Source organism: Aedes aegypti, chromosome 2 (genome assembly GCF_002204515.2).
Source record: "Aedes aegypti strain LVP_AGWG chromosome 2, AaegL5.0 Primary Assembly, whole genome shotgun sequence".
In the NCBI taxonomy this organism is placed as follows: Eukaryota; Metazoa; Arthropoda; class Insecta; order Diptera; family Culicidae; genus Aedes; species Aedes aegypti.
In genome coordinates, this window is record NC_035108.1 from 147,031,528 (window position 1) to 147,057,635 (window position 26,108).

Below are 26,108 nucleotides of genomic sequence, written 5' to 3' on the forward strand. Positions count from 1 at the left end.
AAACATGATTATAGAGATTTATAGAATAAATATTATTGCCATAACCGCAACACAAACGTGTTTTTAAAATGATGAAAACAACAGGATATATTCTATTAAATAGTGTATCAATGCTCTCTGCTCATTCAAGTTATTTTGTATTTATCTTATAAAATCAATAAATTGCAAAATAGGGTGCTATTTTGAATATAATTTAAATATTATTTCAAAGATAATTGAATATTACGATGACATCAATTATGTGGAGGTATGTACAGCGTAGTTTAGGGTACTTTATTGTAAAACGAAGTTCGTAGTTCAAATTATTTTTACAGACAAATTCAAAATTATCATTTACCTATTGTTCAGAATGAAAATTTGGTTTACATTGATTAAAAATATCATTTTAGAAGAGTTTTGAACTTATGGCACAACAGTTTTCTGAACTCAAAATGGATAAAAACTGTTTATGATTTCTGTAAAGTGTATATATTTCAACTAAATTTCTATCAGAGCTTACGAGTATAATCTATAGATTGGATCCAATGACAAAAATAAACGATATTGTTCGAATTATTGGATTTTATAGCAAAAATCATTGGAAAACTGGCATTTCTCATAATTTTACCTAAATTTTATATATGTCCACTAATAAATTGTCCAAATGTATTTCACTACATCTGAACATCATAATAAAGCCCTTCAGAAATTAAATAGAGCTTCTAAATTTAGTTTTGAACGTTGTGCGTTTGAATTTTGGTAGGTGTACGAATATGGAATTGGGTGAATTTTAGACATCAATTCAATACTTTTTTATTAATCCAAAGATGAATGTAAATGGAAACATTTTGTGATTGGCAAACAATAGATGACACCTATTACCTTCAATATGGATAAAGTATTTGTAGCTCAATACTTCATTTAATAGTTTTTTACTAACTTGATGTGGAATCAGTATCCTGTACGAATATGAAATTGAGCCACTGTAGTGGAAATAACACGATTTCCAACTTAAAACAGAAGATTTGTTTGCACACCAGCTACATTTATTCATTTGTTTTCACTAGGCATCATACATTCATCGATTGAAGCAGTTTTTCCGGATGAAAACATACATTTCGTAACGGGTGTCCCTTAGCAAACTGCTAAGAAGGTGACATAAATGTGAGGTAAAATTTTCAAATGTTCATTTTTCGAAGCTTATTGCACGAATGTTCTTTTCAAGGTTTAGTTACCATCAAAAACAAATAGTTTTATCATTTCTGTGAATATTAGCCGTTATATTCTAGTGAAACATTAATAAAAATCCCTTTTTGTTCCCACTATTGCCATAATTGGTGCTATAGCCATAATTGGTATTTCTACCCTATGTGTTTACCACATTCTTGCTATAATTCATCTCTGATTGGTTATGAATAATTGACAAAACAACAATTTGAGAATGTTTCCGAAGACGCTGCTGCAGTGCTGTCGGAATGCAATATATTTTCTATTGTTAAGGAATGATTCAAATATTTTGAATTAATTGCTCCAAATTAACAATGATTAAGTATACACTTAAAAATCAATTCTTCAATATAACGGACTAAGCTTCATGTATTCAGTGACACAAAATAATAACACACATGTCTATAATAAATCAGAATTGACATGCAACAAATAGTGTGAAAATTAATTGGATTTTTAGCAGTAGAAATCTTTCATAAGTTCGTGACGGTCCCAAGCCAGGAAATAGAAGAGGCTAACGTTATCCAACGTCAACTTGGCGGTCGTATCTTGGAAACAACCTCTTACTTTTTTTTTTTTCAAAAGATTTAGTTATACATTTCGAGTCTTCGAAGTTGTAGAGTATATTATTACGAACAACTTTGCCAAAGACGCTAAATTTCTATATATTCGCGGTAATGAGATATGAATCGTTTTGTCTTCAACACCCCTTAAGGCCCAAGTAAAAATGGTACAAAAGTAAATACTGAAAAAGCAGTTTTCTCTTTTTAAACAAACAAATCGAATAAAATAAAAACACACAGCTCTATTATTTGCCAAATAAAAAGGTTGTGTGTTTTTACGTTCTTCGATTTGTTGTTTTAAAAGGAGAAAACTGCTTTTGCATTTTTGACTTTAGTGTCATTTTTACTTGCGCCTTAAAACTTGTTTTTTGTACATAGCTTTTAAATAGAATTTTTCCCATTTTTCGCATCTTCTACAAAGTTATTTGTAACAATTAAATACACATTTTTGCTGAACACGAAACCCTCCTATCTCAATGAAAAGTTAGAAACAAACTTATTTTAAATTTTAGCCTAGTTTCACCTTAAAAATCTCCATTTTACGCAAAACGACGCAGCTCGTTTCATAAGAACTCCGTGAACGCAGCACGTTGTACTTATTGAAAACTTGAAAACTAACAGAGGGTAACTGCAAATTGTCAAGTTATGATCCAAAAATATGAAATCGCTAAATGTTTCCATTATGCTCTTATTCCCCCTGTATCAACATATTTTCATCTAGCTTGTAAGCATTAGCGTAAGTTGAACTCAAATCTAGAGGGGGCTTGACCCATTCGATAAAAAAAATCCCATAAGCAAGGTGCAAACTTAGCATGAGAGTTCAAATTTTCTAGGGGGAGGGCTTGAAGTGGGCTAGGGGGTCTTAAGACACCCCCCCCCCCCCTCCCCTGTATTTACGTCAATGCTTGTAAGAAGGCATTCTCTAATAATTTAATTCTACTGAAGTTGTGCCTCAAGGTCTTGATTGTGCAGTATTATTACTTGCTCCGATGTACCTTAACAAAATATTTGTAGTATTAAAGGTTCAAAAAATAAAACCTTGAAGATTGAAAACATGAAATCATAAATTAACGATATATCATTTGTGAAAAACACTGCAAAAAGCCTTATGTTTACAAAAGTTTTTACCTGTATACAAAAGTAGAAAGTTAGAACTTGAAGTTGCCATGAAAGTAGCTGCGTAATTTTGTGATTTTTAAGGTGAGAGTGGACTAAAATTTTACACTAATTTTTAAACGATAAGAGTTAGAAGGTTTTTGTGTTCAGCAAAAATGTTTATTTTATCAATTCAAACAACTTTCTAGAAGATTCAAAATATGGGAAAAATTCTATTAAAAAGTTATACACAAAAACAAGTTTTATGGAGTGTTGAAGACACTCTATATCTCATTATCGCGAAAATATAGAAATTTAGCATATTCGGCAAAGTTTTTTTTTTGTAATTACACACTGTACAACTTTGCCGAAGAATTAAAATCTCTAACTTATTTTTTTTTTATATTTTTTTATCTCACTGGATTTTTTTATCTGGTGGATTGATCATCTAACTCAAAATACCAAAATGCGCCTTTCAATATCAAGAATCTTCATCCAAGACACCAAGCATCTAGAAACTAATAGTTTTGAAGTTATTCTATTTTGATCGTGAGGTCGAAAAAAAAAATATTGTGCATTTGTGAATCCGGCCCTGCTTACACCCCTTGCTTCTAACCTGAGAGAGAGAGGAGACAGTAAATACCATAAGTCAAGGAAACTTGTCACCAACTGTCACTGGAAAACTCGCACATTCAAAGGGCAGAACGTGAAAACCGTCAGAATTCAAGTAAATATGAATGACAATTACACAAGAAAATCAAGGAATGCCAATCAATTGTATATTTTTAGTACAATTCTGTAAATAGAACCTGAATATTTTTATTTTTTAAACTGTGATCTGTATATACAAATTCTTGGTCACAAATTATTCGAGAAAATCTGTAAAATACAGATAAATCTGTTAAAATACAGATAAATCTGTAAAATACAGATAAATCTGTATCAGTGCTGAAAAGCGTCAATGCAAATAGAGGGTGTCGCGCGACTTTTACATAGATGCTTCTCTCACTGTCATCGGACGGCGAGACAATGGCAGAAGTTTTCCTCAAATTTTGTTTCATGTTTCCGTCGCTACGGCTTGTGATCAGGCGTTGCAGAATTCGCTCTCATTTGAGTATTAAGCACGATCAAAGCAAGCAAAGAAAAGCATCCCATCTGTTGCGGTCAACGATCGTCAATGTATCGCAAGTTGTAACCTGAAACAAAGGAGACAGCTGGCTTGGATTGCGAACTCCCAAAAGTCAAGGGAACCTATCATCAACTGTTACTGGAAAACCGCACATTCGAAGGGCAGAGCGTGAAAAACCGTCAAAATCTGCCCAAATTTAAACTGGATGTGATTGAAAATTCCGGTTGTTTCCCTGAGCTCTCACATATAAAATCGTTGAATATTTAAATATTGTCAATTGGACTCAAATTGCTATTGCAATTATCTAATTTCATGAATTTTTTGATAAGAAATGGGATGTGAAAATGGTTTTGACCCAGTTTGTACTCTCCGAACCATTGTGCACAACCCAAACATGAGAAGAATAAATCAAAGAAGCCAAGAAAACAAGCCAGTTGTCAGTGAGCTGTCTCCTCTCTCTAAGGTTGTAACAAGTCTGATAAATGGAAACAGCGAGCGAGAGCCCCAAAGGAGAGCGATGATAAAATCCATTTTTCTCGATTGTTTACCGTTGGGGATAGGTGTTTTTCTTTACCGGCACGATAAACAATCCACGAACTTCCAATAGCAATTGTGTCCCCTAGATTTGAAGCATATATAGAGGGGTTTTATCATGCACTACTATCACCCCAATTTGATCAAAGTTGTAGCAGTATACGATAAACAGTCTCTCATAACATGCAGCATATTATGATAGTTACAGAGAGCCATACGTGAGAGATTCTCTCAGTTTTCTCAGGATTCAATCCCTGCTTGTGACGGAATTGTAAACTACACACTTTCTAGTTCATTAGCTGGTATGGTTGTTATTTATATCACTGGAATCATGAAAGGATATCCATTTTACTTATCGAACACATTTGCTACCCGAAATTCTTCAAAATAAGATAAAAATTTTAAAAGCAAAACAACATTACAATTTCTTTCATGAGAGCCCCATCATTGTGACCTGACGGTGTGAGCACATGAAATATACCTTCACCTAGTAACAGTGAGAAGACTGGTTTCGTCAGTGTCTCAAGCCGGTCATGATTTTTAACAGCCCTGATCTGTATACGTGTTAACCCTAAAACCGCCTCCTTAGGATATGTTCATACACACTAAACTTATCTACCGAGATCCCTGAGGGACGAATGATCTTCGGGTTATAGTTCCTCTCAAACAACAACAAAAACCTAGATCCTGGAATTCTCGCATAACTTGTGATCTCGCCCTGAAAGTCATTGGTAACCGAGTGTGTAGATTGTTGTTACCGAGAAAACGAATGAATTTACACGTTATTCAACAATGCCACGATGAAGAGCAGATCCTCCTCTATCTCCCAATGGTGATAATTTTTATTCTTTCTTTTTTTCCATTCATTTGCTTAGAAAAAAGGAGCTACACACTTGGTTACCAATGGCTTTTAAGGCAAAATCACAAGTTATGCGAGAATTGTACTGTAATCTCAGCAGCTGAACGGTAAGGTAAATGTAAATACCACAATAATGTAAACAAATGATGGATTACTCAGGTGAACTTTTCCCGAAATATAAAAAATTACGTACTCCGTTAATTTATATTACCAGCTGTTAATTATATTCCGCTATTGAGATTTCACCGGAAACTGTAAAATAATTTTTCCACATTTTTCTCGCACAAAGCCATGATTTCTTCTTAGTCTGGTAGAATTATAATAATTCTTCCAAACGTAAACATCAACATTCAGCTTTTTTTTTTTTATTTATTGGAGTAGGGAAAAGCCCCTAGGAGTGGCGTTCCTTTCGAAGCACTTCTCCTAGAGGCATAAAACCTTCTCTTCTTTTCATCAAAACATTACAATAAACATGCACTTCCAGTGAGAAATAATTCTCTTTGAAGGGAGTGCGGTAAATCTAATTCAATTAATTAACTTCCTAACTTAATAATTACTAATTTACACGGCTACAAATAATTTGAATTCAAAAAATAACAATTCGATCAACGAGAAAAACACATGACGAGGATTGATGATCAGCGGTGATATCTGCAGGAAAGGTCTTCTGGCGATTCTTCCTAACCGAGCAACCAGGCGCCGATGCTGACGCACCAGTGAAGTGTGGTTGGCGTTAAGCAGTGAAAAGCTGGAGAAGTAAGTGACGAATCTTCCTGACCGAGCAACTAGGCGCTGTTGTTGCCGGAGCACCGGAGTTCTGTTGGAGCAGCTTGGGGCGTCATGCTCAAGGATCGGTCATCGCTTGTGTAAAGGTGCATGGCAAACTGATTGGCGTTGACGTGTGATGGAGCTGGAAAAAGGAACTGGTGATTCTTCCTGACCGAGCCACCAGGAGCAGATGTTGACGAAACAGCTGAGTACTGTTGAAGTAGCGTGGGGACAGCATGTTCAGGGTCATCGGTAGCGTAAAGATGCAGGACAAACTAATTTCCGTTGTAGAGTGATGGAGCTGGAAAAGTAACTGGCGATTCTTCCTGACCGAGAAACCAGGCGCAGGCGTTGACGGAACAGCAGAGTGTGGTTGGCGTTGAAAAGTGGAGGAGCTGGAACCATTTACGAGCAAATTTAACGAGCGTAGCATCACTGGCTTCGGCCAGACATATACCAGTCATCATTACCTGGAAAAAGGAACTGGTGATTCTTTCTGACCGAACCACCAGGCGCAGATGTTGATGGAGCAGCAGAGTGTGATTGCCGTTGAACAGCGGAGGAGCTGGAAAAGTAGCTGGTGATTCTTATTGACCGCGACCAGGCGCAGGCGTTGACGTAACAGCGAGGTGTGATTGCCGTTGAAAAGTGGAGGAGCTGGAACCATTTACGAGCAAATTTAACGAGCGTAGCATCACTGGCTTCGGCCAGACATATACCAGTCCTTCCTTACCTGGAAAAGTAACTGGCGAATCTTCCTGACCGAGCAACCAGGCACAGGCGTTGACGTAACAGCGGGGTGTGATTGCCGTTGAAAAGTGGAGGAGCTGGAACCATTTACGAGCAAATTTAACGAGCGTAGCACCACTGGCTTCGGCCAGACATATACCAGTCTTCATTACCTGGAAAAGTAACTGGCGATTCTTCCTGACCGAGCAAGCAGGCGCAGGCGTTGAGGGAACAGCGGAGTGTGGTTGGCGTTGAAAAGTGAAGGAGCTGGACGTGACACTGGCGATTCTCCCTGACCTAGCAATCTGATGCTTAGTCTACGTACGTTGCAATTTTGCTTCTTATCAGACACAGAACCATTTTTTTGAAACGCTCCATATTTCTTTCAGCTTTCATATGAGGAGGTAGAGCATTGTAACGGTTGTATCCAAAGTATGCGAAGGATTTTTTCCCAGCTTCCGTTTTTGGACGACCAATCACCAAGACTGCCTGGCTTCTGAGTGGGTATCGGGTAGATGTGTGTTGCAATTGTCGATTATGCAAAGTGCGGGGATTGGTTAAAATATTATGCATTTTAACTAGTCCTTCTTTCTCACGAAGTGCAGCAATGGGTAGAATCGCGTCGGCAGCTTCCTTGAACAATCTCAGAGTTGAAAACAGCAAAGGTCGTTGGTAAAGAATTTTCAAGCAGCGGTTTTGTGTTGATTGTAGTGCTCTGATTGCAGTTTTAGTTGCAGCTCCCCAGACTGATACCAGATATTGGAGTTTCGATTGAACAAATGCATGGTACATTGCCAACAATTCTTTCTGGGGCATAAATTTAGATACTTTCCACATTACACCACACGTGGCACTTAATTCTCGCTGTAGTGACGAAATATGCTCGTTCCACTGTAGTTTCGAATCAAAGGTGAGGCCGAGATACTTGAAAGATTGGACTTTGTCAACTACAGTCGTATTTACTACCAGATCCGCATGTCGAGGAATTTTGAGGCGAGGTGAATGAAACAGCATAAATTTCGTTTTTAAGAGATTCAGTGACAACATGTTTTCAGCAAAAAAGTGGTGCAGAACGGTCAAATCTTCTTTCATATGTTGAATGATCAAATCTGGATTTGCATTCTGATACGATAGGGACGTGTCATCGGCAAACATTCTAGGGTTCCCGTGTAATTTCAGTTTTGCCAAGTCATTAATATACAGTAGAAACAGAAGAGGACATTGCTGCCTTGGGGAACTCCTACCGTCACATCACGTTCGCTACTGAATGCTCCGTTTACAGACACATATTGCTTTCTTCCAGTCAGATAGCTCTCGAACAATTTGTTTGCCAGCCCTCTTATCCCACAGTAGTTCAGCTTTCGTAATAGAACGCGATGGTCGATCGTATCGAAAGCCTTCTTCAAGTCGATAAACAATACTCCTTCTATTTTCCGGTTGTCCAGGCAATTGTAGATTTCATCAACCAACTCGCTAGCCGCCGTCCATGTGCTTGATCCCTCTCTGAATCCATATTGTCGGCAGTAAAGTACATCATGTTGTCGTAGAAAGTTGTCTACCCTGGTAACTAGCAATTTTTCCAGTACTTTGCTTAGAACCGACAGGATTGAAATAGGGCGGTAATTGTTGACATCCAGTTTGCTGCCTCCTTTGTGAACAGGAATAACACGTGCAATTTTTAGACAATCGGGAAAGGTTCTCAGGGTGATACATTCGTTGAAGATATCACGCAGAAGTACAGCAAATACATTGTGATGGTGTTTCATGAACTCAGCTGAGATACCATCAACTCCGCTACTTTTACCGTTTTTCAGTTCCTTTATCAGCAGAATTACTTCTTGCTCCGTGGTAGGTTCCAAGTAAATCGACTGTCTTTGAGGAATCAATGTGTTGAACTTGTTGATGTCTTGGCTACTGCGAATCGTCGCGGCAAGCTGGGGTCCGATCGAACAGAAGAAGTCGTTGAAGGCATTCGATACGGTGGGACTATCAGTTGTTTGATGTCCATTGACAGTTAGCTTCACGTTCTCTGTTGCCCTTCTGTCTCGGCCTAGGATTTTATTGATGTTCTTCCAGGTGTTTCTTTGATTAGCGGTCGTGAATAAGTTTCTATAGTAGCTCTTCTTAGCATGATCTTTTGCCTGTTGCACTTTCTTGGAGACATGGTCCAATAACTCCTTGCAGCGAACGTTAGCTGGATTAAGCCTCCAATTCCTCAGAATGTTTTCCTTGATTTTGATCAGTTTCCAAACATCGAAAGACATCCACGGACAAAATCCCTTAATTTTGGCTTCTACACTAACAGTTTTTGAAAACTGTATCTTCAACGTGTTGTAGGTGTTCAGGACGAACTGTAGTCTGACCTCAGCACTTCCATTCGGAATATTAGTCATTGCATTTTGAAATGCCATATTCAGTTTGTGATTGGAAACAATGGTTTTCACTAGATGCAGTTTTTTAACGGGTTTTTGTAGTGAGAACGTAGATAGCACTAAGCAATGGTCACTCATATCAGTGAAAATTGTCTCATTAGTTACTACGTTTTGCAGCGATTCAGAACATATTGTGTGATCAAGTACATTGCCACTAGACGGTCTTGTAGGGTAGGTGTTTGTAATAGAGAAATTATAGCAGTCTAGGAGATTTATATATTCATTTACAATGCGACATCCAGCACGATTGGTTGGGATGTTAATATCACCTATGATGATGGAGGAGCCACAACGTCCTGCTGCCGCACAGATCTGATCCAAGTTCGAAAAGAATGATGACAAGTCAAACGATGGAGGTCGGTATATTGCATGTATATGGAACGGTGATTCTCCGATGTCAAGGCGTAAGTGCACGTGATGAAATCCATTGGTATGTTCATTAGCTATCTCATCGAATGAAATTACAGATCGAACAAACACTGCTAAACCTCCACCCTGGGAAACAGGCCTACACGAGAAAATACTCTGGTATCCGTCGATGTTGTACATCTGCTGTCGATCCGATTTCACCCACGTTTCGCCAATTACTATAACATCAATTACTCCCGAATACAGTTCTAGTGTTTCTTTAAGCCAGTCAAACTTGTTTATATTATTCATTCCTCTTATATTAAGTTGCAATACTTTCAGTTGAAAATTAACTACAAGACTACTGTCGAAGTTTTTATTTAGTTGAGCAATAGAATCAAAATAATAATTAATCACATTTATTAAGATCAGTTTAAACAAATACAAATAATAAGAAAATTACAAATTAGACATGTTAACGTTTTGGCTGCGGGATTAAAGGTGGTGATGTGCCAGACACGATGAGCACTCTTTTGAGGTTTGTGGGCTGTAGACTTGCCAGTTGGAGTTTGCTGGTGATCTTCTCTATTTTCGATCCGTCCTGCCTTTTTAATAGTATCTTCCCGTCTCTTCCTGGCCAGATGTACTTGATCTTCAGTGTTTCCTGCAAGCTTTTAGCTTCCTGTAGTAGCTCTCTTCCATAAACCGTCAATTCATCTCGAATAGTGACCGTCCGTGTAGAACCGTTGTAAGCCGCGCATATGTTGGATGTCAGCACAGTTCCATGGGCACGTTTACGCTGGAATAGTTCTTCTTTCTCTTGTTCTGAATTGAATGAAACTAGGATTGGAGAAACACCGTTTGTTTGTTGCTTACCAATGATACGCCTAGCAGAAACGATCGCAGTAGCAGAGTTGAATCCACACTTCAGCAGCTCGCACACCTTTGATGCTAATTTAACGGTGTTTTCATTTTCAATCATTGATAGGCCTAGCAGCACAGCGTTTTTAACTTTGGCTGCTCTGTTGACTCTATCCAGATCAACTTCTAGGCGATCCACGGTTCCAGCTAGTTCGCCGCACGTCTCTTGCCACGCCTTCAGCTCCATCCGGATTTTTGAGTTTTCGGCCTTCACCTCCCCTACTTCTTCCTTGAACGATTTGAAATCCGCTTGTAGATGGTCAAACTGCTCAGCCAGAAAATCTTGTGACCTCTCTATTTGCTTGCTAGTAGCGACGATTTCGGAGATCTGTTGCTGTGATTTCTCTAGCACAGCACGAAACTTATCCGAGTCCTGTTTCACCTCATTCACAGCCTTCCCAAGCAGTTGCAGCCCACGGATGATATCGTTGTTTGTTGCCGTCTGTTTGCTTCCTCGTAGACACATCTCGCAGCACTCAACCGAGCAGAAAAACGGTTTGCTTTTTGCGCTTGCAACTGCACTTCCGTAAAGTTTCATGCATCGAAAATGAGCACATTTGCCACAGTATGAACATTCGATCAATCGCTGCGAATCCTTCTCTGATGTTTCACAAACATAGCAGAAAACGTCGTTTTCACTTTCAGACATCATTCAGACCATATATTACGCGATGGATGGAAGAAATTTTGTTGTGAAACAGTGGAATGACGATATGAAAAACAATATCAACCAAACGACAAAGCCTCAAGTGTGTTGGTGATTGTCGGAGTAAGCATGCGAGTACATCACAACACGCGTTGGAGTTCAATGTGGATGAATAGATGATATATCAGCTTACGAACGATACTTAAAATACCTTATTTTAGCAAATTCAGTTGTGAAATGCTTTACATAGCGATGGAGAACCCAGCTGCCTTGTCTTAACTTTCCACTTCCACGCAATCCTCGACCGTTTAGTCAGTATTTTCGTTATATTAGCTATTTATAGCGGAGCACTATGAAAGCAACTGTGTAATTAAAATCCAGGGCCGGCTTTCATTCCTTACACGAGCTTACACGAGCTTTAGACGGGCTTTATGACTGAATCATTTTTAACGGTTTGAGTGTGATTGAGTGATTTTGCATGAAAATCTCAAGCATGTTATTTGCGAAGCAGCTCTTTAATGAACCATGTTCCAACGAAATTTTATAACGAAGAGCTACACGGAGAAATCAGACTACCCAAAATATAAGTTCTTTTTACTCAAATTTGGGTAAACTGCATTTAGTTTTTACCCACGGTTGGGTTGTTTTGCCTCTCGCAACAGCAATGTTGTCAAAAACAGAGAGAGACGCACCGACCCAGCGTCGAAGTTCAATGGAACAAGCCAAATTTGGGTTCTTTCGAGTTTACCTAACGTTAAGTTGTTTTAACCCATCACGGAGACTTCGAAAGCTAACGCTGGGTAGATTTTTATTGCACTGAGTTGTTTGCTTTGCCGCTGTCAAATGGAGACAACCTAATGATAGGTATATATCATTTAACCCAAATTTGGGTTATCCCACGGAAGAGCCGAATTGCGTCAAAAGAAGTCAAAGTTGGGTTGATTTGCGGCTCCGTGTATGCATAATCTTTCAAAGCGCGTGACACTAATGACCGCAAAATCGCCTAAATTTATGCTTTGACCATACCCCATGGGGCACGTGGCTTTAATACTGTTGTAATGTTCTAATCTAAAATAATAAGTATCAAATGATGTTGTAGTACTTTTTTCTGTTGTGAAACATTTCTGAATTATTCTGCTGAATAGCTGTTGCAATGTTCTATAATTTATTATCAGCTTTCAAAATCACAGTTCTGATTAGAGGGCCATCGACTCATGGAAGTATCTAGTCATGGAACGGAAATAGTTTGGAGAGCTGTTTTAAGGAACCATAATGGTAATCATAAAATTTCGTTTTTTAGTATGCACCCATGAGTCGATATCGAGTTATGAAACATCAACTCATGGAGGTTTCACTGAAAATTTAAAATATCTCGAGCATTTGGCGCACATCCATCTCATTTATGTATATCTTGCCTTTGCATATGTCGAACTCGTTTTTGAACCTGGCGAAATCCGTTTTGAATCTTATTTTCAACACCAGCCCGATTCAAGTTCGACTGCACTACAATCTGCTTGAAATAAGTATATTTACGTTTTAATCACCGACCAAGTTCCATAAAATACTACAATGACGAAACGTTCGAGAACATTTTACGAATTGGGAAGAACAATGTTCCAGAAAACTCTAGAAAATGGTGTCAAGTAGCTATTGTAGTTCTCCAATTTGTAATTGTTATGTTCTAATATTAAAACTGACTGTTGTAGCGGATGAGGATTGCTGAAGTAGAGCACAACGAAACTTTTCGATGAAACATTTCAAAGCGTTACTGACAGACAGACAACTCTGGGATTTTATGTATATGATAACCCATAACGCTACTTATTTTATATGTTGTAAACTACAATTGAATCTTCACATCTCGGTATGGAAGGGACCATCAAGATAAACAGGGAGAGATCGACACTAGGAATACTTTTTCATAAAAAAACGCCTCAAAATCGAAAATGTTATCATTTTAATGTGTCGATAGAGTGTATTTCTTCACACCCTTCACTGACGAAACCTATGGTCGAGTGGATCCAAAGTGTTGTAACATGACTTTTATTGAAACTGATTCAGACAAGACAAATCTTTCCCGGCACTTTATTGCAGAGCAGATCACCTTAACGCGTAAGAGCTGTTTAAATTAGGTTACAGACCGTCATAAAAGGCGTATGCACTAGCTATGAAAAAAAATGCTTGCCAAACACGGAAGGTAGATAGAAGTAGTAGCGCATGATTCGTACAAAAACGAACCAGTACAGAAGGCTAGCAACAGCCTCTTTACGGCGACACGAACGACATGACTTTTGAGCAATATTGGCAAAGTTACATTCAGCAAAAAATATAACATCCGGGATACAGCAATTTAATGCAGAGAACCACCCACACCTACCCACAGAAAAGTGTTGCGGTTTGCTGGCTACTTCCCCACACAACTATCCATCCATTCGACAAACTACGCCAGAGGACACATATTGTGATTCTGAATAAATTAAAATTAACGGGAAAAAGTTACCATATATCTATGGGAGTGTGTGCCTTTGTATCTGCATACATGGTCGGAGGTATCATTTATCCATCCTGTATTGAGATACGTGGACAGACTGGACAGAATAAAGTCTGATTGGCCGTTTTTTCATACAAACTGGTAAAGATTGGAGGCATATGGATCTCAGCTTCTAGTGCTCCGATTAACCAGAAATTTTCACCACAGCTCATATATAACTTGAATTTAAATGAACAGAAAGTTCACAATATTTTAAACACAAACTTTTGAGTCGTTGCAAATCGGCCAATGCGTACTTTATTCTGTCCAATACTTTAGGTACTGGCTGAGAACAAAGGCACATACTCATCGTTTATGATAATTAAAGTGGTTAGAAAGTCAACCACGATGCAATGGTTGCACTTTCTCCATTGCATGCAAGTTGGAGGTGACTGCTTACACGTCCAAAAGATCCAAAAGATAAGAGAATAAAAAATCGACTCTGTATGACACACAAAGATTATTCGACCTCAAAGCATTAGTTATCTGTTGTGTTTCTCTCGTTTCAAGAATATACATATATATAATCAAAGGTCTTCGAAGAATTTAATTAAAATACCTTTATAGTGCAATAGTTACAGCAGTTAAAACCAAGCACAACAAAAACAACACTTCTTCAATCAAACTTGTTAACTTCAAACACTTTTTCTGGATCAAACAAGCAAAGTTCATTAAAATTATATCTTTAATAACCATATGAACAAGTACGACAGCTGTTCAAGCCACGACATCAAAACTGCCATAGGAGATTAGAGTGCAGAGATTGACGATTTGGATTTTTGGAGCTCAGAGATCGAAAGGTGGAGGCGGCACTTCGATGAACAATCTGAATGTCACTGAAACCACATGTAGTTAGGTAGCAGGTTTTTGTAAAGAGGCATTTCTTTCGAATCCCGACAAGGAATCGACTTTTTTATTGATGTTCGAAAACACGAAAACGCGAAGGTATCTATAGAAGGATGATAGAAGATGATATCCTTCTGAATTTTGGTTTAGGGTTTCTTTACGATTCTCACCATTATTCGAAAGAACCCTCCTAGGCTTCCTTCCAAGAATGCGTCAAAAAACCATTCAATAATTCTTTCAGATATTTTCCAATGAGTGGGATCAAGAAATCACTTGAAACATTCCTGAATTAATTAAGTATATTCAAGGAAGATGCTAATATAATTCCTGATGAAAATTGAGAAGAACCTGATGAATTCCTGCAATATAAAAGTCCTGCAGTGAACTCTAGAGAAACATCTAAAACCTTGGAAAGACCTTGAAGGATACTTCTGTTAAACTGTTGGAATAGTTTAGCAAAACGATACCCTGGTTGGAATGCTAGACAATTCCTAGGTTATTCTCTTTGAGGAATTTCACGAAGAAACCCTGCACGAATCTATTATGACATCCTTGAGGGGCTTATGTAGGGATCCCTGAAAAATATCCTGGAGTAATTCGTACAAGAATCATCTGAAAAAAAACTTGGAATAATTCCTGGAATATGAAGAATAGCGTAGGAACTTCTAATGAATTGTCGTAGGATATCTTGGAGAATGTGAGGCCTAGATAGCCGTAGTGGTGAACGCACAGCTATTCAGTATGACCATGCTGAGGGTCGTAGGATCGAATCCCACTGGTCGAGGATCTTTTCGGGTTGGAAATTTTCTCGATTCCCAGGGCATAGAGTATCTTCGTACCTGCCGCACGATATACACATGCAAAAATGGTCAATCGGCAAAGAAAGCTCTCAGTTAATAACTGTGGAAGTGCTCATAAGAACACTAATCTGAGAAGCAGGCTTTGTCCCAGTTGGGACATAACGCCAGAAAAAAAAAGAAGAATCTTGGAGAATTTTCTAGAAAATTTTTGGTTGGACTCAAGTAAAAGAATCTCTGGAAAATGATCCTTGGAAAATTACTGGAGAAATTTTCGCAACAATATACTGCCGTGAATCGCAAGTCAGTCCCATCTGCATTTTCGTCAAAATTGAGTTGAGTTCAGTTTTCAACATCTCTTCCAATGCTCTTTCAGCTACTCTAATGAAATAATATAATTTGTTAGGAAAAATTAGGAAAAAACAGCAAGTCAAATTGTTCCATAATGAAAAGTAACCGCATATCAGTCTCACTACAGACTTTCACACCGTGGAACACAAAAATGTAACTTGTTTTGATCATCTTTATATTTTTCTCCGAAAGATATCGTAGTGAAAAGCAAGTTGTGAAAGTTTCATTAAGATTGGAACATGTTCCAATCCTCTAGAATTTTTTGAATATTCGTATGGAAAACGAGTTTGAAAACTTCACAGCCCATTTTCTCAATGCCTACTTTTTACAGATGGGACTGACTTGCGATTCACGGCAGTATAGGTGAAAATTACTAGACGTATCGGGATTGAACTGCTAAATGATTTCCTGGAGGAAACTATGGAAGAATTTCATTATTCGTCCTTAAAAAAAATAGCTGTAAGAATATATGTACAAGTGTAATAGGAAACTTGCTGGGAGAAGATTTTTAGGGATTCTTAGAGGTGCATGTGAATGAATTTTTGGAAGAGTTTCTAGAATAAAAAGTGAAAAAATCCTGAATTTCTTTCTCTAGGAATCTTAGAAGAAATTTTTTAGTGTGTCAAATATCAAAAGAAAATCCCTTCGAAAAACTGAGTAATGTTACTTTAGAGACTGTTTGGTTGAAAAAAAAAACATCATCGACCTTTAATTTAAAATTGAAACTTTTCAAAGAACCTCACTAAAATAATGACCACCAAGTCTCTTAATTAAGCCCTGCAGTCTGGGAACGGTTTTCAATAGATTCAGTCAATTTGTTTGCTTAGCGTATAATGTGAAAATTGTCGATCGACCCTTTACAAATATCACATACCTAAATACTCGCCCTTATCTTCTACATGGTGTTTAGCTCGAAGAGCTTGAAATGTCAGAAAATCTTAGTAGTTACATACTGAAACAATTTCCCCTGCCGAAGTTATGAATGAAAGGTTATCAATTTATCAACACCGAATGGTGGGGTGTGCTTCCAATGATATCGATATTCATCTGAGAAGCTTATGCAAAATATAAATTTTACATAAGTTTCTGTTATATTTGTAGTACATAGATAAAATTAACCATAATGGGTATGAACTGTGTTTGCAAACACTATGAATAGGCAATACATAACAGTGAGCCGATTAAATCGACCGCGATAATAATAGTGACATCTGTCTCATCTACCCTTCAAGCCCTCTTGAAGAAAACCCTCTCCACCTTTTGTGATGGGTTTGTTTGTTTGAAAAGCGCAGAAAAAGAACCCATATCGAAGCACTTACCGCGCGCTGAAGATAACTGCCAGCGTAAGGAAGCAGGCATCGGCTTGTCGGGGGCAAGCGGTGTAGCACCGATCAATAACCCATTCCAGCAGTTGGCCGATGTCGGGGTTAGACTCGAGCAGCAGCACTACGGTTTCCTTCGCCAAGTCGTAAATCTGTAAAAAGAGAAAGAAGCTCCATAAAGTCAAGGAGGAAGGCGTAATTTATTGGACAAGGCGTGCTTTAACGCTTTAAGTTTTAGTTTTGGTCTAAGTCCGGTTGAGTTGAACCACAATTGAACGTTTGTTCAAGGTTGTCCTGAAAGGTCTCTCAAATGACTATAAGTCATATGAAGAGATCAAAAATGGATTAAATGATTTACTTGGATTTTCCCCACTCCAAGTAATCATTATGAAAAAGAGAACCCAATCTGGCATTGCTCGGAAAGGGCTTTCTCAAGAATATAATTTAGTCCACTTTAATAAAAAAGATCTAAATAATATTAAAGCTTTAGAAAAAGCAAGACTTATGTTCAATATCCGTGTGACATGGGAACATTTCCAGAAACCTGGAGGAAATTTCCAGAACCCCACTCAATGCCGTCGGTGCCAAAAGTTGGGTCATGTTACAAAACAATGCCGTTTGGATGCTAAATGTTTGCATAATTTGCCAAGGTTCTTCTCACGCTAAGGACGTCTGGCCTGTGAAGGAAGATACCAAAAAGTTTATATGAGCAAATTGCGGGGGCAGCCATAAGTCTAACTTTTGGAATTGCCGTTCGCGCAAACGATTCGTACCAGGCAGATGAACGGCAACATGTTTCGTAGTCGGAATTCCCCAGGCAGAATCTCCAACAATTCTCATTTTTAGTGATTAATAACCATACCCATCGTGTAATTAGCAAGCTAATTTTCTTCCGTGTTGAAATCGTTCGAATAAAAATACTAAATTTAATTCCTATGGGAATGTCATAAGGTTTTGACGTTTTGAAGTTTACATGTACACGGCGAAACACGTCTCAAATGTACAAATTGAAATCGAAACTACGAAAAGAATACCCACCGGAGCACGTAGTTTCTCATGAATTCGGGAGAACATGTCAATAAAAGAAGAAAAACCTCGGTACAAACAGATGTGGCCACTCCAGATCTCCTGGCACAAGTTCCACGAGGGCCTCTTTGGGGACATTTCCACTTTTTGTCCAAAACATACCGTGCGACGTCTCAAGCTTTGAGAAAAATGAATGTCAATTGAAGAAGAATCAAGTTATTATCAACTGATGTGGCCACTCCATGGGGCCTTCCTTAGCCGTGTGGTTAGAGTCCGCGGCTACCAAGCAAAGCCATGCTGAAGGTGTCTTGGTTCGATTCCCGGTCGATCCTTGACTTCCCTTGGCAAGAGTATCATCGTACCTGCCACACGATATACGAATGAAGAGAATGAGAAAGCTCTCATTTAATAACTTTGGAAGTGCTCATAAGAACACTAATCTGAGAAGCAGGCTCTGTCCCAGTGAGGATGTAATGCTAAGAAGAAGAAGAATGAGGCCACTCCATAGCTTCAAGCATAGGATCCACCAGGTCTTCCTTGGGAATATTTTTTTTTTATCCAAAACAAACCGTATGACGTGTCAATTTTCGTGAATTAGAAAGAAAATGTCTCTTATTAATGTATTTGTATTCTCTGAGCAGAATTTCAATAGAGAGACCTAAAAGTAGATGGAGTACCTTGTACCTTTTAATTCCGCCCCTAAATTTTTATCTTTGACAGATACGCGTATTTCGACTACCACTTGCAGTCTTATTCAGTGTCAGTTACTCGTATCCACTGTCGAATAAGAATATGTCAATTAACCCCTCTACCGGCAGCTTCATTTTTTACCGCAAAATAAATATTCAAATCGTTATAACTTTTTAGTTTTTCAATATATTTGCACCATTTTTTCACAAGTTCTCAAACAACTCTTCTAGTTTAGGAGTCCGTGTCGATATAAATTATTGGTTATCTGGTTTTAAAGATATTTCGATGTTTCTTGGGGGACCGACATTTTCATTATAAAATGTCTTTGGCGACCATTTTGTTTTTGATCAATTTATCAAAAAAATAAAATGTGGGCTGTATAACGCCAGGTAATAAGAAGCTACTCTGAAAAAATCATGCAAATCGGTTCAGTATTCTTGGAGATATCTGAAAATTACGATAAGATGTTTTTTGAAGTTTTTAAGATCTTAATTTGGTCAGCGTGGTTCCAGAAACCTAAATGCTCATTATTTAAAGACGGCTGCACCAAATTGCTTCATTTTTTCACAACATTCTCTCATTAATGAATTGATCCGAAGAGTGAATATCCGAATACGATTAAAATTCTGTAGCCTGAGAAATTAACGGGGGGTTCTAGTTACGGGTCGGTCCCCCAAGGAATTTTGGAATATCTTCAACACCAGATAACCAATGATCAATATCGACACAGAAAACTAGAAGAGTTTTTTGAGAACTTGTGAAAAAATGGTGCAAAAATAATGAAAAACAAAAAAGTTATAACGATTTGAATTTGAATTTTGCGGTAAAAAATGAAGCTGCCGGTAGAGGGGTTAATGAAGAATGAACTAGGTATCAACTAATTAGGTCAATCCTGAGCACCTGGTACTTGTTCCGCCAAGGCTTGTTACGGGACATTTCAGTTTCATGGCCAAAACCTATTGGACAACGTCTCAACCTTCATGAGTTCGACAGGACATGTCAATAAATGAGGAATAAACCTATAGAATTTGGAACCCATTCGAGATTTCATCTATTATCCGCAAGGGTTTTTCCTACAGTTTAGTGCTCGATCCATCTATTGTGTCACTTGCTCCATCGGAAGCGAGCGATGGGACAGAAACACACAACAAATTTGACATGCAATGCATACTCGAGTAATATCGGGAGTCCGGTTAGGCGTGACTATATCATGGATCGCATCATCATTATCACCACCTTTTCCCACTCACCCAATGTCCTTTTCAAGACAACTGTGGAGACGCAGAGGTGTATTCGGTCTTTGAACTCTCGAATCGTGCGCTTTGAAAATGGTTCGCTAATCCCAAGCTCCATTAATTAAATCTCTGTGCAACTTCGACTGTTCTCGTCAATCACGGATTGCAACTACAAAGCGGTCATCTATGATCATGCTTATTATCCAAACGGGCCCTGGCGGAACCGGCTACGATGTTCCGGAACGGTCCACTTATTCAAATTATGTTTAAATGATGACAATCGATAATTATCTTACGTTTTACATAAAAACTTCAGTATTGTAACCGCAATAAATAAAAAAAAAATCACATTTCCCAAATTTAACACCCTTGTGACCCAAGTACAACCCGGAATATCTCCGACATGCTTCCGAATTTAGCATCGTCCATTCATGACAAATAACTGAAACCTTTTTAAAATAAACTGAGGGTGGTTTCGTACAGGCACTGTAAGTTTGATTTTAATGTGAATGTGAATTAAATTTACAGGAGTAAAAAACATCTTAATTTATGATATCGTGATATAAAACACTGCCCTCCATGCAAAACTTACCTTGTCTTCCTTGGACTCCATCAGCATGTCTAGCCAGTTGTAGATCGCACCCTCTTCCGCCAACAAGTTATGATCGAAACAGGGGCCACAGCAGAGCAGTGCGGACGTTGCCTGTTGAATAAGAACGAACAAAAGTGGAAAACAAGATTCGATATTAGAATATGGAACAATAATTGCTTCTCATCACTATCAAACCGAGGAATTTTCATTTCACACGTCTATAATGTGTGCACAAAAAAGCCATTTCTTAGATATACAGTGGCTCAATTTCATTTTCGTACGGGGCACTGTATTCATATCAAGTTGGTATAAAACTATTAAATGGTGCATGGACTTCGATAAACTTTATCAATAATGAAGGTTATAGGTGTCATCTATTGTTTGGCAATGACAAACTGTATTCATTTGCTTAAATCTTTGGAATAATGGAAAAGTATTGAGATTGTGTCTATAATTAACCCAATTCCATATTCGTACACCTAACAAAAAAGAAATATACAGCATTCAAAACTAATTTTTAATGGACTAGATGACTACTTAAGCTATTCGTTGTGTTGTTCAGATGCAGTAGAATACATTTGGAAAATTTATAAACGGATATATTTGAAACTTAAGTAAATTTAAGAAAAATACCAGTTTTCCCATGTTTTTTGCTAAAATATTCGGTAAGTCGAACAATAAATTGCATTTTTTTCATCATCACTTCCTTAAGAATGATAATTGCGAATATTGCACAAGTTTCAAAAAATTATAATCAGTTTTAGAGTAGCTAAGAGTGGATATCGACAACTTATACTTTTGAATCTTAGGTAATATAATATTTATAACAAATCCAAAACCAAAAATTTTAGTCAATTTCTTTATGTTTGGCTCCTAAATGTATATACATAATCCATAGTTAATGTTCCTATCAAAACATTGCGTAATTATCATTTTTAACACTTCAGTCGTCGCGCTGTTGTATTTTGTACAACACTTGTGGAACACTCGCTTTTCGCGCATAACAGCAGCGTGGTGGTTCTGACGGTCGCGCGACGACTGGAAGGTTAATTTACATTTTACTACCAAACATGATTATAGAGATTTATAGAATAAATATTATTGCCATAACCGCAACACAAACGTGTTTTTAAAATGATGAAAACAAGAGGAAATATTCTATTAAATAGTGTATCAATGCTTTCTGCTCATTCAAGTTATTTTGTATTTTTCTTATAAAATCAATAAATTGCAAAATAGGGTGCTATTTTGAATATAATTTAAATATTATTTCAAAGATAATTGAATATTACGATGACATCAATTATGTGGAGGTATGTACAGCGTAGTTTAGGGTACTTTATTGTAAAACGAAGTTCGTAGTTCAAATTATGTTTACAGACAAATTCGAAATTAACATTTACTTGTTGTTTAGAATGAAAATTTGGTTTACATTGATTAAAAATATCATTTTAGAAGAGTTTTGAACTTATGGCACAACAATTTTCTGAACTCAAAAGGGATAAAAACTGATAATGATTTCTGTAAAGTGTATATATTTCAACTAAATTTCTATCAGAGCTTACGAGTATAATGTATAGATTGGATCCAATGACAAAAATAAACGTAATTGTTCGAATTATTGGATTTTATAGCAAAAATCATTGGAAAACTGGCATTTCTCATAATTTTACCTAAATTTTATATATGTCCACTAATAAATTGTCCAAATGTATTTCACTACATCTGAACATCATAATAAAGCACTTCAGTAATCAAATAGAGCTTCTAAATTTAGTTTTGAACGTTGTGCGTTTGAATTTTGGTAGGTGTACGAATATGGAATTGGGTGGATTTGAGACATCAATTCAATACTTTTCTATTAATCCAAAGATGAATGAAAATGGAAACATTTTGTGATTGGCAAACAATAGATGGCACCTATTACCTTCAGTGTGGATAAAATATTTGTAGCTCAATACTTCATTTAATAGTTTTTTACTAACTTGATGTGGAATCAGTATCCTGTACGAATATGAAATTGGACCACTGTAGATGCACAAAGTGAAACAAGAATGGTAAAGTCAGGCCAACAATCTGCCAACTGCAATAAATAAACACCTTCTTAATTGGTACGAACGGGTAAATAAATCCTATCAACAGGATTACCGTCAATGCTCCATACTTGACTCAGTTAATTTCAAATTCGACATAGAAATAACAATTACAAAAGAGCGTGTACAAAATTGTTCCGGATCTATGCAGAACAAGCTCCATTTACGGTAGAAAGTAATTAGAAAGTAGGTAGTTATTGAGTGCAAATGGCGTGTATCACCACATACTAATGGGTTACCATGATGATAATTAACCCATCTTCGAGCAATTCAAACCCAAAGGATATCGAGCACGTGAGCGAGCATATCGTTCCAGCTGTTAATTTCAGATAACCTATTTTCCTTTTGCGAGCGATACGTACCAGTAGCGCACTGTACTGCAACTTTTCCTCGTCAGCCGAAATGCTGCTGATAGTGCTACTGCTCACTGCATGGTGGCTCGTTCCGCTACTGCCCCCTCCCACCCCACTGCCAAACGGTATGGCATGAGTTCCGCTCCAAGAAGTGAATAAATTAACTAGATTCCGCTTCAGTTCTCGCGACAGCAGCGTAACACACGATTCCAACGAAAAGTTTTTAATCATTTTCCGAATGAAATCACAGAAATGAGTTTTCACCTCACGCATGCTGCTATTATCCTTGTCCGTTTCGGCTTCCAGGTAGAGCCGGGCCCCATCGATATACTCCACAAAGGTCGGATGGAGCGACATGGTCTCCCGTTCTAGAACAAACGGGCTTATTCCGAAAGTGCCGTTCTCGGCAATGCTCTCCAGCACCCGGACCAGCTGCAGCCTCAGGGCATCACGGCGGCGACGGCGACGCATGTTCTCTTGTTTGCGGTCGATTGCCTCACGGATGTACACCACCAGCTCCTCCATCAAATCCCTACGTGGGGCGAGAAATTAGTTGAGATTATGGTGTCAGGGTGCTCCCCAGACCGTTATTAGCAGAAAAAATACCATCACATGTGTGCGCATCACTCGATTTCTACAGCTAAACTTACATCCTTTGGATGGCATATCAAGCACTTAATCACGAAAATCAGCTAAGTAAATAATATTAGTGTATTTTTTTTATTGTCAACTTCTTGTACGGTAATCAATTATTGTGTACTATTAAATGAAGCAGTAATAAATTTTGATTGACATTGTGAGTATCACCAACCACTAATCAAGAAACACCATAGAAAATATTAACAACCTCACATACTCTTACGATAATTGAAATCCGATGCACATCATGTGTATCTATAGATATTCATGTAAAGAACATATAAATCTCATTATGAGTTGTACATGAACAAAAGTAATGTATCAAGGATCAAAAATCCGTCATTGTTATCATAAAAACTTTAAAACCCTTTTTTATAGCAGAGCATAGCATATACAGACTGTAAATGTCAATGCCACTCCGGTTATAATTGCACTTCGATCAAAGACAAATTAAAGACCCCCATGTCCCTTGCAGTTGCCTAAAATTTTATGGCTGATAAGGTAATCTAGAATGCCGTTCAAAGTGTACTGCGATCTGTCAAACTTGGGTACCTTTTGCACTACCGAGGGACCAAATGCAGTACTAGAAGTGGTACCCAATCTGAGCCCGAGTGGGACGGACCTGCTTCGATCCAAATGAGACCGAGAGTACCTCTGCATCTCCACAATCACCACGGGAATGGTATTGATTAGGGGAGGAGGAAACAGATCTGGAAGTCACCTTTGGTCGGTTATGCGATTCATGGATAAGGAGGAAAAATACGACTGTTACTTAAAACTACTTGAACTGTGTAATGGAATCAAAAGATCACACTTGGAAAATTTTAAAACCAATGACGAATGCTGTCCCTTTAATCACTTGCTATAAAAAATCTACTCCAACTCAATAGCTTCTAGCCAAAAAATGTAATACATTCAATGAATTTTTTTCGGAAATCAATTAGTGCAAAATTGTATAATTGTAAGGCATTTGGGTGTAATCCTAGACTCAGAACTCACTTTTATGGAACATTACAATTCCACAATGAACAAAGTAAACAATGGCTTCATTAAGAGGTTCAGCAATAATTTTGAAGACCAATATACTATTAGACTATTGTGAGTTACATACAATAGAAACCAATTTTGGAAACGACACGAATGTCACATAAATGGTAAATAATCCTAACTAAATATTATTAATAATACTAGAATACTGTCATCTAGTATGGAACCCGAAACGTGCCATACATGAAGAACGCAAAGTATCCGTACAGAAGCAATTCTTTTCATAAGTCTTTCGGAAATTGAATTGGACTGTACTATCACATCCATCATAAGATGGATTGATATCACATAAGATGAATTGATAGAAATGGATGTCCTCTTCAAAATTCTTATTCCGGACACCACCTCACTTTTGCTTCTTATTCCGGACGCTTTGATTCGAATTCCGGACAGCTCGTAAAAAGCACGAAAATAGCGGGTGTGAACACAACAGGAATGTTTATTTGTGTTGGGATTTCTAGATCAACAATGACTTAGTAGGGAAAGTGGTGGAAAAATGAACAGGGGTGGTAAAATGAACACCGTGCGTTTTACCAAAAAAACAAATTTCAATGATTTTTTATCACGCGCGGACGATTTGCACCATAAATCAGAGTGTTCGAGTTGATACGGAGGTCAACTGAAGTGAATATATCAACCTAGGGGGTGCGGACTAGAATATTTTAATTGTTCAAATTGAACACATTTTTTCCGTGAGTGCTAACCGTTGTTTGTTCGCTTGTCTCGCAGGAAACCACATTCAAAGTGCACTCTTAAAGCACTTCACACAAAGTATCAACAATTCAATGCTGACGATTTACCCAATAAACAGACTTAATCACACAGTTCGAACGAAACGTGTAAATTTCTGAGACATATAATGCAAATAATTGGAGCGTGGTATATAATGGATATTTACATGATATGTCATGTAAACTTCAATTATATGTCATGTAATCCAGCAGGATTATGTGTGATTACATGACATATAACACAAATTTACATGATTCCAGAATTAAATTTACATGACGTCAAGTTTACATCGCATAAATGAAGTTTACATGGCGTTGTAATCTTCGTTATTTTTAACTGTGCAGAAAGTTTCAGGCCTTATGCTAAAAAGATACATATTTGTAAAATACTTCTGCATAATTTGAACCAAACACAACTTTTCTTTAACAGTTGGCCAAAGACTGTTATATAAATTGCATAACACTTTTAAGCGTGACGAAATCATGACCGAACATTCCTGGGCATACTCGGATCATTTTTACGAAAAGTTTTGTTTGACAGCAGCCTGGCTGCTTGTTGACTTCCATTTCGCATCCCCCAGATATAAACGAACACTAAGTTTTTAGAACACCACGTTTGAAAATAC

The 26,108-nt window shown here is 37.7% G+C and overlaps 1 protein-coding gene across 5 annotated transcripts in view; it reads right to left on the reverse strand.

Moving 5' to 3' along the window:
* Nucleotides 1-26,108, reverse strand: part of LOC5564260 (protein furry) — a 384,478-nt gene that overhangs the window by 273,092 nt on the left and 85,278 nt on the right. For all 5 annotated transcript variants that reach the window (XM_021842641.1, XM_021842640.1, XM_021842638.1 and 2 more), the window contains 3 exons: nucleotides 23,075-23,597; nucleotides 20,620-20,730; nucleotides 17,074-17,228 (listed from right to left, as the gene is read on the reverse strand). In XM_021842641.1, the coding sequence (XP_021698333.1) occupies nucleotides 17,074-17,228; nucleotides 20,620-20,730; nucleotides 23,075-23,597 (789 nt within the window). The remainder of the gene's footprint in view (nucleotides 1-17,073; nucleotides 17,229-20,619; nucleotides 20,731-23,074; nucleotides 23,598-26,108) is intronic.